The sequence below is a fragment of the Leucopleurus acutus genome (assembly GCF_964270905.1).
Source record: "Leucopleurus acutus genome assembly, chromosome: 15".
Lineage (NCBI taxonomy): Eukaryota > Metazoa > Chordata > Mammalia > Artiodactyla > Delphinidae > Leucopleurus > Leucopleurus acutus.
Window position 1 is genome coordinate 26,856,931 of NC_139157.1, and position 14,555 is coordinate 26,871,485.

Sequence of the window (14,555 nt, forward strand, 5' to 3'; positions counted from 1 at the left end):
TACATTTGTGTGTGTGTGTGTTTTTTTTTTATAGGTTCAAAAAGGCATTTGAATCTGAGCCAACACTACAGTCAGGAATTAATTATGCGGTCCTCCTCCTGGCATCTGGGCACCAGTTCGAATCTTCCTTTGAGCTCCGAAAAGTTGGTAAGTACAGTTTGACGCTTTCCATGGAAATCAAGAAACTGTACCCAACGATACAAAGAAAAAGAATCTTTGATAGATAGTCCCTTTGCTTTCTGTCCCATCTGACTTCCTAAAAAACAAATTACATCTCCTTATTTAATGTTTCATATTGTTGTGCAAAATCCTGACATTGGGTTGTAATTCAGTTTTTAGTTTATTTTACCTGATATTTTTAATTCCAGCTCAAACTAATTAAAAATATGGGCTCTGCATTCAGCCCTCAACTGCCAAATAAGGTAGTGTTTTGTGGAACATCAGGGAAGTTTCCTATCTTAGATTGATTTTGCTTTCCTGGGGCTGAAAGAAAGAAAGAAAGAAAGGGAGGAAGGAAACTCTGATATTTCCTGTTTCTGTTTCTTGTACACTTGTCCGTATGATTTCAGTTTTGTTGGAGGTGGAGCCTCCCAAACCCCTAGAACAACAGGTCAAGCAGATGGCAGTCTTGGCAGTGACTGGTCTCCTCAGAGACCATCTCTGAATTGTAGCCATTGATAGAATGTGCTTTTTTCCCTTTTATCAGTGGACATTGTCTCATATGCTGACCCTTCTTTGGAATTTTTGAAGATTAGGATATCTCAGTGAACAAATTCTGTGTGATTTCCTTGGTTCTGGCTTTGATAACATTTTTTAAGGTTCTAGATATTGAATACCATCTAAGGTAATCAGATTTTGCTCTCTTTTGAGTGTCTAACCTCTCTCAGAGATCCTTTACAACTCTTGCAGGAGTTTTTACTACAGACATAGAAATAGTTTGCCATATTTTTCGTAGAGGAAAAAAATTTATCTTAGTTAAGCTATGAATTGTAGAAGAAACTTTTCCTTTAAGATTTTTAACTGGAGAAATGTTTTGTTTAATTTGTCATAAGAAAAAATGAGCCCTGGACTTTTTTTTTTTACATTATTTGGGAAAGACTAATAAAATGGCCTTATATGATGTTCTGGGAAATCTTTGAGGCAAGTAAAGTTTGAGTATTAAGTACGTTTTAAAAGACGCAGACTAAAAGAATGATACAATGGTTGCTGCTGGATTGCAGTGGTATTCAATTCAAGTGGCACAAAGTTTTATTTGAAATAATATTTTTAGTTGGAAAATGAAATCAGTAAAATATACACTTTTCATAAATATAATTATTTTATTATAAATAATTATTTATTATAATTAAATTATAATTATAATAAAATTCTGCATCTAAGGTTATTTAAAAAACTCTACACTAGCCAAAACTCCTTATGCATCAGTGATCTAAAAATGATTTGTATTGCTCTGTTCTTGAACTTGAGGTTGAAGCCTGCAGATCATCACAGAATTTGACACTGATTTGCATGTGTAAGTAGAGCAGTAACATAGTGGTTTGAAATGTACCTATTCTAAATTCTCATTTTTAAGTTAAATGTAGATTAAAATGGTCAGTAGATCTTAAATGTTCTCACCACAAAAAAGAAGTGGAAATTATATGACATGTTGGAGGTGTGAGCTAAGGCTACAGTGTGATCATTTTGCCAGATATAAGTGTATCGAATCAACACATTGTACACCTTAAACTTACACAGTGCTATGTCAATTATACCTTTCAAAAGCTGGGGGAAAGAAAAAGGGTGATTAGCACTCTGAGGTTTGAGGAACTGTGATTAATGTAACTTTGTAAAGGAAACACACTTCAATTTTTTCAAGAAGAGCTGATTCATAATACATGTTGAACAAACATTTGAAAGCATATGAAGTTGAATTTTTAATTTTGGAAATTGCAAAACATACACAGACTTAAAATCTGACTTGACAATAAATTTTTAGTTCCCATAAAAGCTAAGTTTTAGGCTTCTAAAATACTGTGATATACACTCTGAATTATATGTCCTTAAAAACTAAAAGGCAATTAAAACTCACTAATTTAGATTCTACTCAATCACAAATTATGCTAATCAACATAGGTTGACCTAAAGTTAATATTTATATGGTAAAATAGAGTTAAAGGGATTTTCAAGGAAAATAGTTTGACTAAATAAATGAATATTTTAATATAATAATTTTATTAGTAATAGTATATAATAAAAAAGATTGATAACATATCTGGCATATTTAAAAATATAAGTTGCATTCTCTTTTTAATCAAAATTTTTAGTAATTTATATCTTCTCCCACTTTTTTTTTATTGGTCCCCTGCAAATATACAAATTATTCTGAGTTCCTGAGTTCTGATAGTAATCAGACTTTAATTTATAAAATCTTTTCTTTAGATGTATTTTGAAATTTGATTTATTCATAAAGGATAAGCAATTAAAGATTAAGATGTCATAAGAAGTTCACCAAATCTGAGGCTTTCCAAACATATCATCTTAACTTTAAGAACTCTAATGTAAGAACAGTTCTTAGCTGTCATAATCTGTTGCCCAAAGACTCTTAATTCTAGTTGTGTGTTTGTTTGAGGTTATGACTAATTGCTTCATGATCTGTGTTTTAATTTCCCAGTTTTTGAATAATCACTGATGTTTGTCCTATTTAGAACTAGGATTTAAAAACACAGAACCGCTTCTTACATCTTTATCCTTTTTTCAGCTTCACAAGCCTTAAAATTCATATTCAAACTTTAGCTAAATAAAAGGTGATTCTCCCATCTTCTGTGGAATTTTTCAACCATGAGACACTTTATGAGATGATGATGTAATAAAAGAACAGTGTGATTGGAATTGAGACAAACCACTATTTGAATCTTATTTTCAGGGAGCTATTAAAATAAAATTTGTATTACTGAATATAAAAATCCATGAGTCTAAAAGGATAATCAAGAAAAAGAAATCAAAACTAAATCAAAACGCGTCACCAACCACGAAACAAGTCACTTGCCATCTATGGAAGTGACCAAATTCTTAGAAAATTGAAAATTATAAGGAAAAAAATTCAGTACTTTCCCTTCCTTTTAAAGGGATACTATAGTTCATCCAGTTGAGGAGGTAAAGCTCTTCTTAAGACATGCTACATACTAACTGTATATTCTTCAGGAGAATGTATTCTTCAAAAGAATGCTAGCTAATAAAGTAGAAGGAATGATAAAGTTGATAATGCTAGTGATATTAAAATAATGATTCTGACAAGGATCATCAATTAGAACTAAAACCATTAAGATGCTTATTTTTTTAAATTTTCATTTGCCATATTTACATGATACCAAAGCTCACCCACAGATTGCTTGTTAATAACAAAGGAACAAACGTTCCCATACAATTCATTGTATATATTCCCTCGAGGGATCCAGCTGTCAGTGATCCAACCAGCATCCCTAATGGTGGGATGGCTGGATGTGTGCCACCTGATATGGTGAATGTGAAATAAGTGGTTTAAAAAGACAATGTTTCCTTTTTCCTCCATCATATTGGCAAAGATGAAAGGACATGATAGTGTCGGTAATATCAGCACTTAAAATGGGCATATCTTCTGTCCCTAACAAGTCCAGGTTTAGGACTTTGTAATAAAGAAGTAATCGAACAAGTGCACAAAGCGACATGTATAAGAATGTTTATAGTAATAAAAAGCAGCCACCATCTGCATTTGGGGAAATTAAAATGACCCATCCATATACTAAAATACTATTGGCCATTTAAAAAAAAAATTTTTGTCTGAATGCAGAATGGCTTAGGGTAACAATCATGTGACAAATTTATGCCAAGGCTAACGTTAATATCACCCTCATAGAATGAACTTCTGGGAAGCATGAATAAACCTGAAATTTTATTTTAAAACTAATATTGTAATTTTACTATTAAACACTTTCATAGTCCCTATTTAAATGTTTAAATGGTTTGGCACTAGATCAGTTCTGCATTCGTTGTTCCCAAGTATGACACAAAAAAGAGAATTCATTTTCAACTGAGATTGATAGAGACACATATTTTTAGTGTCTGATTTCTCCCCTGCACTTTCTTCTTCCATTTGTATTTGTTGTATTTTTTATGTCCAGATAGGAGATCCTGGATGTTGTTGCATACACGTGTGTAATTTTTCTCATCTCATGAAATTTTAAGGTGGCAAAGCCGTTCTTTTTAATTTATCATCTCAAAATGTGAAGAATTCCCAGATGGACTTTTTCCTACAAGTTTCTTGGCTTAAGTGGAATTATATGATAAAAAGCAGCATAAAGTTTGTGGGGTTTTCTTTGTTTTGTTTTTTTGCGGTATGCGGGCCTTTCACTGTTGTGGCCTCTCCCGTTGCGGAGCACAGGCTCCGGACGCGCAGGCTCAGTGGCCATGGCTCACGGGCCCAGCCACTCCATGGCATGTGGGATCTTCCCAGACTGGGGCACGAACCCGTGTCCCCTGCATCAGCAGGCGGACTCTCAACCACTGCACCACCAGGGAAGCCCAGCATAAAGGTTTTTAAAGGTTGTTTTGTTAAAGTATAATTTTCAAAAAAGATAAATTTATGACTCTCAGAAAATATAAAATATTATTCTATTTAATTCAGTTAACATGGAAACAGTAAGAGGCTATGTCCCGTTTAAAGTTTATTTAAGAAGCTAGGGTATTCATAATTGAAGAAAGAAATGTTAGAATCAGATATCCGAGTTTGATTGTTTTAAAAAGCTTGTTTATGTCCAACAGTTTATAAATCTTAGGGATTCACTGTTTAACTAGGCAGAAATTATTTACATCTCTCCTGAACAAAAACATATTATACAAGTTAACAGGTAAACTTCTCTAAGATCGTTAATAAATAGTGAGATGAACTTAGCTACACTTTCCCTAGACAGTCCTAGAGTGGCCTTATGCCTCCATATGATATTAAAATGACATGTTCCACATTTTTACCTTACTCCCAAATCGCAGATAACTTTCCTGACATTTAGTAACTTTCCTGTCATATGTTATGGATGTTAGTGGCAATTCTACGGAGATATATATATTTTTTAAGCAAACAAATCCTTCCAAATGCAAAAATAATACAAGGCAGAGTAGAGATAAAAAGTTAGAATGAAATGCAAAGAACCCAGAAGTAACAAAACAATGTTATTTGTCAGTTTCCTTATCTCTTTAACTTTGTAAGTGTATAAGTGTTTTCGCATAATTATTATAGCATTTTACTCTTGTAAACTATATGTACTGTATACATTTATACTTCACCTGATGGATAGAATTTCTGTATATTTCCCTTTCAAGTAATTTAAGAATCCATGATATAGTAAGGGAAAGAAGGAGGTTACACAGCAAGAGGTTGAGTGTTATCACCTTTTAACTTATGCATATATGCATATATAAAAATTCTAGAACGATGTACATCAGTGTGACACTGACAGTTATTTTGCGGTTTTCAAATTGAGGGAAATTTTCACTTGCTTCTGTGTACCTTTCTGATTAGTCTGCTTTTTTTTTGCTTTTTTTTTTTTTACAGTGAACTTAAGCCCTTTTTAGAATCAGAAACTTAACAAAACTCTTTTAATCTGAAAGGAGGAATGAAAGCTTAGTTTTGCTTTTTAATAAAACGTCAGCTCTGCCTGCCTGCCATGTGTTGTAAAGTTATTCTTCCTTTTCATCTTCTAGGGGTGAAGCTCAGTAGCCTTCTTGGTAAAAAGGGAAACTTGGAAAAGCTCCAGAGCTACTGGGAAGTTGGATTTTTCCTGGGAGCAAGTGTCCTGGCCAATGACCACTTGAGAGTCATTCAAGCATCTGAAAAGCTTTTTAAACTGAAGACACCTGCATGGTAATAGTAAATTGTTAGGTGTTCGTACAGTTATTTTTGATAAAAGCTCCTATCACTTGTTTCTAAATTGTTAAATCTGTTGAACTGACAATTAGGGGATTTTATTTGCTTAGAGAATAAAATGCAGAATCTAGAGGAAAAAGTGATTGATGCTCGTAAATAAAATGTGTTATATGTAGGTTCTGATGGCTTTGGACACAGGTATGTCCACCAGCCACCAAGCTTAGCTTTTCCATCACACTGACCAACCTGCTAGCCTAGGTTGGGCAGTGTCACCCACTTGAATCATGCAAAGGCCTTGAATTTTATACCTGCAACTCTAATCAGCAGGTTCACAAGCTTCCATCTCAGCCTTCCCAGCCTCCGCTCCAAACATGTGCCCTTTGTTTCCTTCATGATCTAATCTCACTTTTGGAATTCTCATTCTTGATTTTCACTTCTTTTTACTCAGGGTTTACTGACACATTTAGATGTTTCCTATATTATGTGTGTTTTTCTAATTTCAAATTTTTCTTGGGATGTACCCAAGTCTCATCACTATGGATGTGGTAATTGGAGAGATGAAAACAAAATTCCATCTGCATTTAGGACTGTTTTGTTTTTTGTTTTTTTTTTTTTTTGCGGTACGCGGGCCTCTCACTATTGTGGCCTCTCCCGTTGCGGAGCACAGGCTCCGGACGCGCAGGCTCAACGGCCATGGCTCATGGGCCTAGCCGCTCCGCAGCATGTGGGATCTTCCCAGACCGGGGCACGAACCCGTGTCCCCTGCATCGGCAGGCAGACTCTCAACCACTGCGCCACCAGGGAAGCCCAGGACTGTTTTTGAATGCTAATTTTATCGTGCATCACATGTAATGATTGACCATTAGCTGTAAAGACTTTTAAAGGTTAACTGTGATATCAAGAAAAGCTCAGAGCGCTCAGAGCTCAGGCCACTGACTTCTTTTCATCAGAGGCACCATTTGAGGAAATTCCCACCATGGTAGACCTTCATGGATTCTTAAAGCATTTCCTCACATTCAGATCTCCTTTATTAGCAAATCCTCCCCAGCATTGCTCTCATAGTGATCTTTCTAAAATGCATGTTTGACCCTTCCCCTCCACTGAAATATTTAAATCAGCGTAGTTTAATGGCTCCTCACAGCCTAAGGGGTAAAGTCCACCTCCTTGGCGTGGCAAACAAGGTTTGCCCTTAGTCATTAAACCCCAGCTCTTGTCACACCCCTAGGTTTATGCTGCTCTCTATTTACTCTGAACATGCCAGTTTCTGACGTCATGCCATTGTGTCTCAGCACACACTGAGCATCGTCTTCCAGCCCTCTTCTCCACCTGGGGAACACTCACGAATCACATCAGCTCATAAATCACATGCTGGCCTAAAACCCTTCCCCACACCCAGAGAGACGATGGTGGATGCTGTTACATACACTGTGATTCTTTCATCTCTGGAAATTTCCTTCTTTCGTGTTTCCGTCGTTCTTCAGTCATATCTCTATTGATACTGACTGTATGACTTTTGTTAGTCGTATCTCTGTGAGTTACAGCTCTGTGGGCATTTATTTCATGGTGCTATAATACCTGTTACATTTCTGTCTCCTCAACACCATGTGCAGCTTGAGGACAGGGCTGTACTGTCAGTAGCATGTCGACGGCAGGCATTCAGCAAATGGCATGAAAATAACTGAACCAATAAATGCACACGTTTACATGCAGCCAAGTTGGTTATTTCTTTATGTGACCATTCTGATGATGGCTGAAGAGACTGAAGCATGGTTATAAAGAGCTTTGGTCTGAGGTGTCTTGGCCTCTGTTGACAAGAAAACAGACGTTATTTTATGCAATAGTAATAACAACCACAAAACAATGCTTTGTTTCCATTAGCTTAATGTTAACTTCCATGTCTATAGTTTACAAAGTGCTTGCTTACCCATTATCTCATATAATTATCTTGCTCCTCATTTTTTCCTGACTTTTTCCTTTGAGGCACCATCTGTCTTAAGGTTTGAGGATATTTGTATAATATATATGAGCTGAGTTACTTTAGAGCAAAATAATATCCCTTATGATCGGTCTACTTAGAAAAGCTTTCTCAAGGGAGCATATTTTAAAACAAATGCATTAACCACTTTCTTGAATAGAATAGGCATTACTTTAAAAGTCATGTTTTAAGTAGGTGTATTGTTTAGTCCAAGTTACTTAAGCTGTCTAAACCTCAGTTTCCTCATCTTTACAATGGAGGTAAAATGGCCTACTTTACGGAATTTTTGTGAGATTTAAGTGAGACAACATGTGATAGTACATGACATATAACAAATAATAAAGTTTAGTGACTTGGCATGCATAATTATTAATGCCATATTTAAATTACATTTACAGAGTAAGACTGGGATAGATGGAACAGGTGGTTCTACATTTGCCTATTATGTGTCTGATATCTTTTGATTTTTTTAGGTACCTCAAGTCTATTGTAGAGACGATTTTGATATATAAGCATTTTGTGAAACTGACTTCAGAACAGCCCGTGGCCAAGCAGGAACTTGTGGACTTCTGGATGGATTTCCTGGTTGAGGCCACAAAGACAGATGTCACTGTAGTTAGGTTTCCAGTAAGTACTCTTCACTTAACTCTAAGGACATTTATGTTTTGTTTCCTTTATTTAAAGAACATCTTGCACTTGTGATTGTGACTGTATTAATGTGCTGGTTTTCATGCCCTAAAAAGAAAATGGTCATCTGGTTACTATATTTATTTTCTACAAATTGGTTTGCTTTAGCTTACTTTTTAAAATAACTTCTCACAATCAGAGAAATAAGATACATTTTCATGTTTTTTCCATGAAACTTGTTGGTTTCCTTTGATAAGTTGTAACGTGTGCTTCCCCAAGAAAAGATTATCTCTTAGCTCAGGAAGTCAAGATATCTCTTCAGACCAGATGAATGGCTGGTTTTCATTCGTACTACAGTTTTGTTGACATTGTCAACATCAATATCGTCAACATTATTGTGGTGAAAAGTGTCAGGCTCACCTGCATTGTTACTCCATCACTACCGCTTACTACCCATGTGGGTCAGAGTTAGATGCGGTGTCCCCAGTCACTTTTTACAGTGCTTTAGAGGACGGGAAATGATGCCTTATAGGTTCTGGTCTGCAACTCATTTTGGCTAGTCTCTATCAAATTTACATATTTAAATGTATCACACACACACACACACACACACACACACACACGCACGCACGCACATACACTTTAAAAATATATTGTCCATCTCAGCTGATGCCATCCCCATACTGATAGTTCTTGGAATACCATCCAAAGCAATATAGCTTTAGTATCCAATTCAAGAATTACTGGCAACTGACTGATCTCTTCCCATGTCAAAGTGATGCCATAAATCTCTCTGTTTTTAGCTCTCTTTGTCTCAGTCTTTCATACTCAGAGGTGGTGACAACTCTCAATCTTTTTTTTCAATTCTTTTTATAAAATCTTGTTTTCTAGTTCTTGTTGGTAGGATCAAATGTTTCATTTAATTAAATCCATCACTGGCATTAACTCTCTTCCTTTGCTCTTGCTTCCAGATGAAGCCGTAAGCTCAGCAGGATCTTTAGTTGAAAAGCCTTTCAAACTAAAACACTTCACTCTATTTTCTAGGAAAATACTTATCTCAGAGTGAGCTGGCAGCTTGCCTTTAGCTGGTGCTCTGATGGTAGTAAATGTGGTAGTGAAAGAAGACAGCACAGAACTGAAGTATTTAATCAACTGTTGCTGGACTAAGAAAGTTGGCTATGAGAGGAAACCACTCATATTAGCTATTCTGAGCTAATTTAAATTACTTTAACATGAATTAGTCTGTCATAAGGTGAATATAAAAAAAAAATAAAACCAGAAAATAATAAGAGAGAAGCTAGGAGAATATAGGTATATACTCCAGGAAAGACAGGCTTTCTTAAGCCAGAAAGGGACCTATAAGCCCCAAAGGCAAACATTGACCAATTTGGTTTCATTAAAAATTCAAGTTTTTGTTCACCTTAAAAAAAAATCCACCATAAACATGGCAAATGCTAGGTAGGGAGAGAATATTTAATACTAGTGCTGCAAAAGGATCAATTTGTCGAATACGCAAAAAAACAAAACAAACACAAACAAACAAAAACAACTCCTACAGACTGATAAGTAAGAGAAACAGAAAAATGGTCAAATCCTATGAAAAGGTAATTAACCTCACTAGGTAGCCAAAAAATGCAAATTAACACAAGACACCATTGTACCTCTGCCATTTTGCATGTGTGCAAATATATGTGTAGGATAAATTCCCAGAAGTGGAATAGATTCATATTGCATGTTGCCTTCTGTAGGGATGATATCAATTGACATCCCCACTGGCAATACATGAAACTACCTGCTTTCACAGAGTCTCTCCAAACAAGTGTATTTATCAGGTTTGTACTTTTGCTAAACGTATAGATGAAAAATGGCATATTGGGGTCGTTTGAGTTAGTATTTCTCTTATTATGCATGAGTTTATGCACATAATTAAGTTCATATGTTTAAAAGACCACTCAGTGATTTTAAAAAAAGAGAAGAATTTGTTGCCAACATTTAAAAATGAAGAGAGTTGAACCTTCTGTGCTGGCTGTGAGGGAGTAAATGGTCTTGATACTGCTATAAATCGCTGTAAATCTGAGATAATCTCTTCTTGGGAAAGCACATTTTACAACTTATCAAAGGAAACCACCAAAATATATAAACAACTGTTTGCAGGCATTAAACAGCAATCATGTGAGGGCTGCCATCCTTGAGAGGGGAGGTACTAGAGCTGAGTCCCACCTTCACCTCCTCTTTTTTCACTAAGGTCATTTTTCTGGCTGCAGCCCAAGGAGGTGGCTTCTCCCTGGGCAGCACCGGCAGGGATCAGTGTTCAGGATCCTAAGACAGCTGGAATATGAGGGACAGGGTGTTGGAGAAGGGGGAGCCTTGACAAGTGAGCCCCAGGATTCTGCCTGCGTATTTCCCTTGAGCCCTAGGGCACTGCCTCGATGGTGTGAACGAGGAGTAAGCATGTCCTGAATAAACACAAATTCCAGTCCCAATATTTGATTAAAATTGGGTTTTGGATGAAACCTACATGGCTTAAATAAACTTCATCAAGGTAAGTTCCCTTGCTGATTAGGAGATCAGGACCAGAAGTGACAGAGAGCATCTTCTGGAAGGCTGACAAGTCTGCAGATATTCCAGAGAATAAATAATGCAGGGATAAGATGTTGGACTTTGAGCCCAGACTGTGGTCCACAAAGCATCTAGTTGAGAGTATAGAGCCCATGCTTTACAAGTAAAGGCAAAACTAAAACAAAGCTGCAATAAAAGTATGCCTTGATAAGATCAAGATCATACACTGATAATTTAACTGTTATGTAGGTGAAAAAAAACCAAAAACACAAAAACTTTGGAAAGATATTATCCTGAGCCTCTGCAATGTGTCATTCAGATGTATTAAAGATTACTAGACATTCTAAGGAGCAGGAAAAAGTGACATAATAAGAGCTAAAACCAGGCAATAGAGGTATTCCCCAAGGTGAGTCTCATGTTGTAGTTCCCAGGTAAGGACGTCACATAAGTATAATACGATTTTAAGGAAAATAAAGGAAAAGATGGACAAAATGGATGGAAAGGTAGAGTATTTCAGCTGAAAAATAAAGTTTATAAAACGTCAAATGAAAAATAAGGAGAACTCACATAAAATTCCAGATCTTTAACTACTATTGAAAAATTAAAGGGATGGGGAATTCATAACTGCATTCTCCCAAAGCAGCAGTCTCCTGAGCCAACTGGATGCTACCATTTAAGTGATCAATTACAGTCGCATTCATCCTGCTTCACTCACTCACCTTTTCCCCTCACTTCCTGAAATCACTGGAATTTTCTGCCCATGCTCTACTGCATAGAGAAAGGCAAGCTTCTAGTGCCTGTGGTTCTGCGTCAGTCACTATAACTCTTCGTGTCCTTAGAGTAGCAGCTTCTGTAGCTCACACTTGTGAAGGCTGTGATAGGTCTTGATTGGGGTGATTACCTTATCCTTCTTTGGAAGTGGGTTTGACCAGGTTACTTATATTAGAAAATATTTAGGGGAGATTGGGTCAAGATGGCAGAATTGAAGGACGTGCGAGCACTCCCTCTTGCGAAAGCACCAGAATCACAATTAACTGCTGAACAGTCATCAACAGGAAGACACTGGAACTCACCAAAAAAAGATACCCCACATCCAAAGACAAAGGAGAAGCCACAATGAGACTGTAGGAGGGGCGCAATCACAGTAAAATCAAATCCCATAACTGCTGGGTAGGTGACTCAAAAACCGGAGAACAAGTTATACCACAGAACCCCACCCACTGGAGTGAAGGTTCTGAGCCCCACGTCAGGTTTCCCAACCTGGGGGTCCAGCAACAGGAGGAGGAGTTCCCAGATTCCTTTGAAGAACCAGTTAATATAGGGATCTGAGTGTATGTATCATATTGAGAACTCCATAATGGACCACGTAACAAATAATGCTACTGGTGTGAATATTATTGAGAAGTAATCTATTTTGCAGCTAAGTGTTAGTTTAAGGGTTTGAAGGGTGATCCAATGTCAGTTTGAAATAACTATTTCTTGGCCTATATGGACAAATATTATTGTTGGATCTAGTCTGGTAATGAAAGCATATGAGACAGACTTCAGACTTTGAAGGCTAGCGGGATTTGATTGCAGGACTTCAACAGGACTGGGGGAAACAGAGACTCCACTCTTGAAGGGCACACAAAGTAGTGTGTGCATCAGGATCCAGGGGGAAGGAGCAGTGACCCCATAGGAGACTGAACCAGACATACCTGCTAGTGTTGGAGGGTCTCCTGCAGAGGAGGGGGGTGGCTTTGTCTCACCATGAGGGCAAGGACACTGGCAGAAGAAGTTCCAGGAAGTACTCCTTGGCAGGAGCCCTCCTCAAGGCTGCCGTGAACCCCACCAAAGAACCTGTAGCCTCCCGTGCTGGGTTCCTCAGGCTAAACAATCAACAGGGAGGGAACTCAGCTCCACCCATTAGCAGACAAGCAGATTAAAGGTTTACAGAGCTTTGCCCACCAGAGCGACACCCAGCTCTACCCACCACCAGTCCCTCCCATCAGGAAGCTTGCACAAGCCTCTTAGATAGCCTCATCCACCAGAGGGCACAGCAGAAGCAAGAAGAAGTAGAGTCCTGCAGTCTGTAGAACGAAAACCACATTCACAGAAAGATAGCCAATGAAAAGGCAGAAGACTATGTACCAGAGGAAGGAACAAGATAAAACCTCAGGAAAACAATTAAATGAAGTGGAGACAGGCAACTTTCCAGACAAAGAATTCAGAATAATGATAGTGAAGATGATCCAGGACCTCGGAAAAAGAATGGAGGACAGGATCAAGCAGATGTAAGAAATGTTTAACAAAGATGTAGAAGAATTAAAGAAAAAACACCTAGAAGAATTAAAGAACAAACAGAGATGAAGAGTACAATAAATGACATGAAGAAGACACTAGAAGGAATCACTAGCAGAATAACTGAGGCAGAAGAACGGATAAGTGACCTGGAAGACAGAATGGTAGAATTCACAGCTGCAGAACAGAATAAAGAAAAAAGAATGAAAAGAAATGAAGACAGCCTGAGACTTCTGGGACAACATTAAACACACCAACATTTGCGTTATAGGGGTCCCAGAAGGAGAAGAGACAGAGAAAGGACCCGAGAAAATATTTGAAGAGATTATAGTTGAAAACTTCCCTAACATGGGAAAGGAAATAGTCACCCAAGTCCAGGAAGTGCAGAGAGTCCCAGGCAGGATAAACCCAAGGAGAAACATGCCAAGACACATAGTAATCAAACTGACAAAAATTAAAGAAAAATTATTAAAAGCAACAAGGGAAAAATGACAAATAATATACAAGGAAACTTCCATAAGGTTAATAGCTTATTTCTCAGCAGAAACTCTACAAGCCAGAAGGGAGTGGCACAATATATTTAAAGTGATGAAAGGGAAGAACCTACAACCAAAATTACTCTACCTGGCAAGGCTGTCATTCAGATTCCATGGAGAAATCCAAAGCTTTACAGACAAGCAAAAGATAAGAGAATTCAGCGCCACTAAACCAGCTCTACAACAAATGCTAAAGAAACTTCTCTAAGTGGGAAACACAAGAGAAGAAAAGGACTTACAAAAATAAACCCAAAACAATTAAGAAAATGGTAACAGCAACATACATATGGATAATTACCTTAAATGTGAATGGATTAAATGCTCCAACCAAAAGACACAGGTGCACTGAATGGATACAAAAAAAAGACCCATATGTATGCTGTCTACAAGAGACCCACTTCAGACCTAGGAACACATATAGACTGAAAGTGAGGGGATGGAAAAAGATATTCCATGCAAATGGAAATCAAAAGAAAGCTGGAGTAGTAATACTCATATCAGATAAAAGAGACTTTAAGATTAAAATGTTGCAAAAGACAAGGAAGTACACTACATAATGATCAAGGGATCAATTCAAGAAGAAGATACAACAATTATAAATATATATGCACCCAACTTAGGAGCACTTCAATATGTAAGGCAAATGCTAACACCTATAAAAGAGGAAATTGACAGTAACACAGTGGTAGTGGGGGACTTT

General features: G+C 37.2%; 1 protein-coding gene across 1 annotated transcript in view; it reads left to right on the top strand.

The window, feature by feature from the left end:
• Positions 1-14,555, top strand: part of MAP3K5 (mitogen-activated protein kinase kinase kinase 5) — a gene marked incomplete at its 5' end in the record, with an annotated part of 214,286 nt that overhangs the window by 118,467 nt on the left and 81,264 nt on the right. The window contains 3 exons of the mRNA XM_082855833.1: positions 35-147; positions 5,716-5,875; positions 8,327-8,480. Coding sequence (XP_082711959.1) covers positions 35-147; positions 5,716-5,875; positions 8,327-8,480 — 427 coding nt within the window. The remainder of the gene's footprint in view (positions 1-34; positions 148-5,715; positions 5,876-8,326; positions 8,481-14,555) is intronic.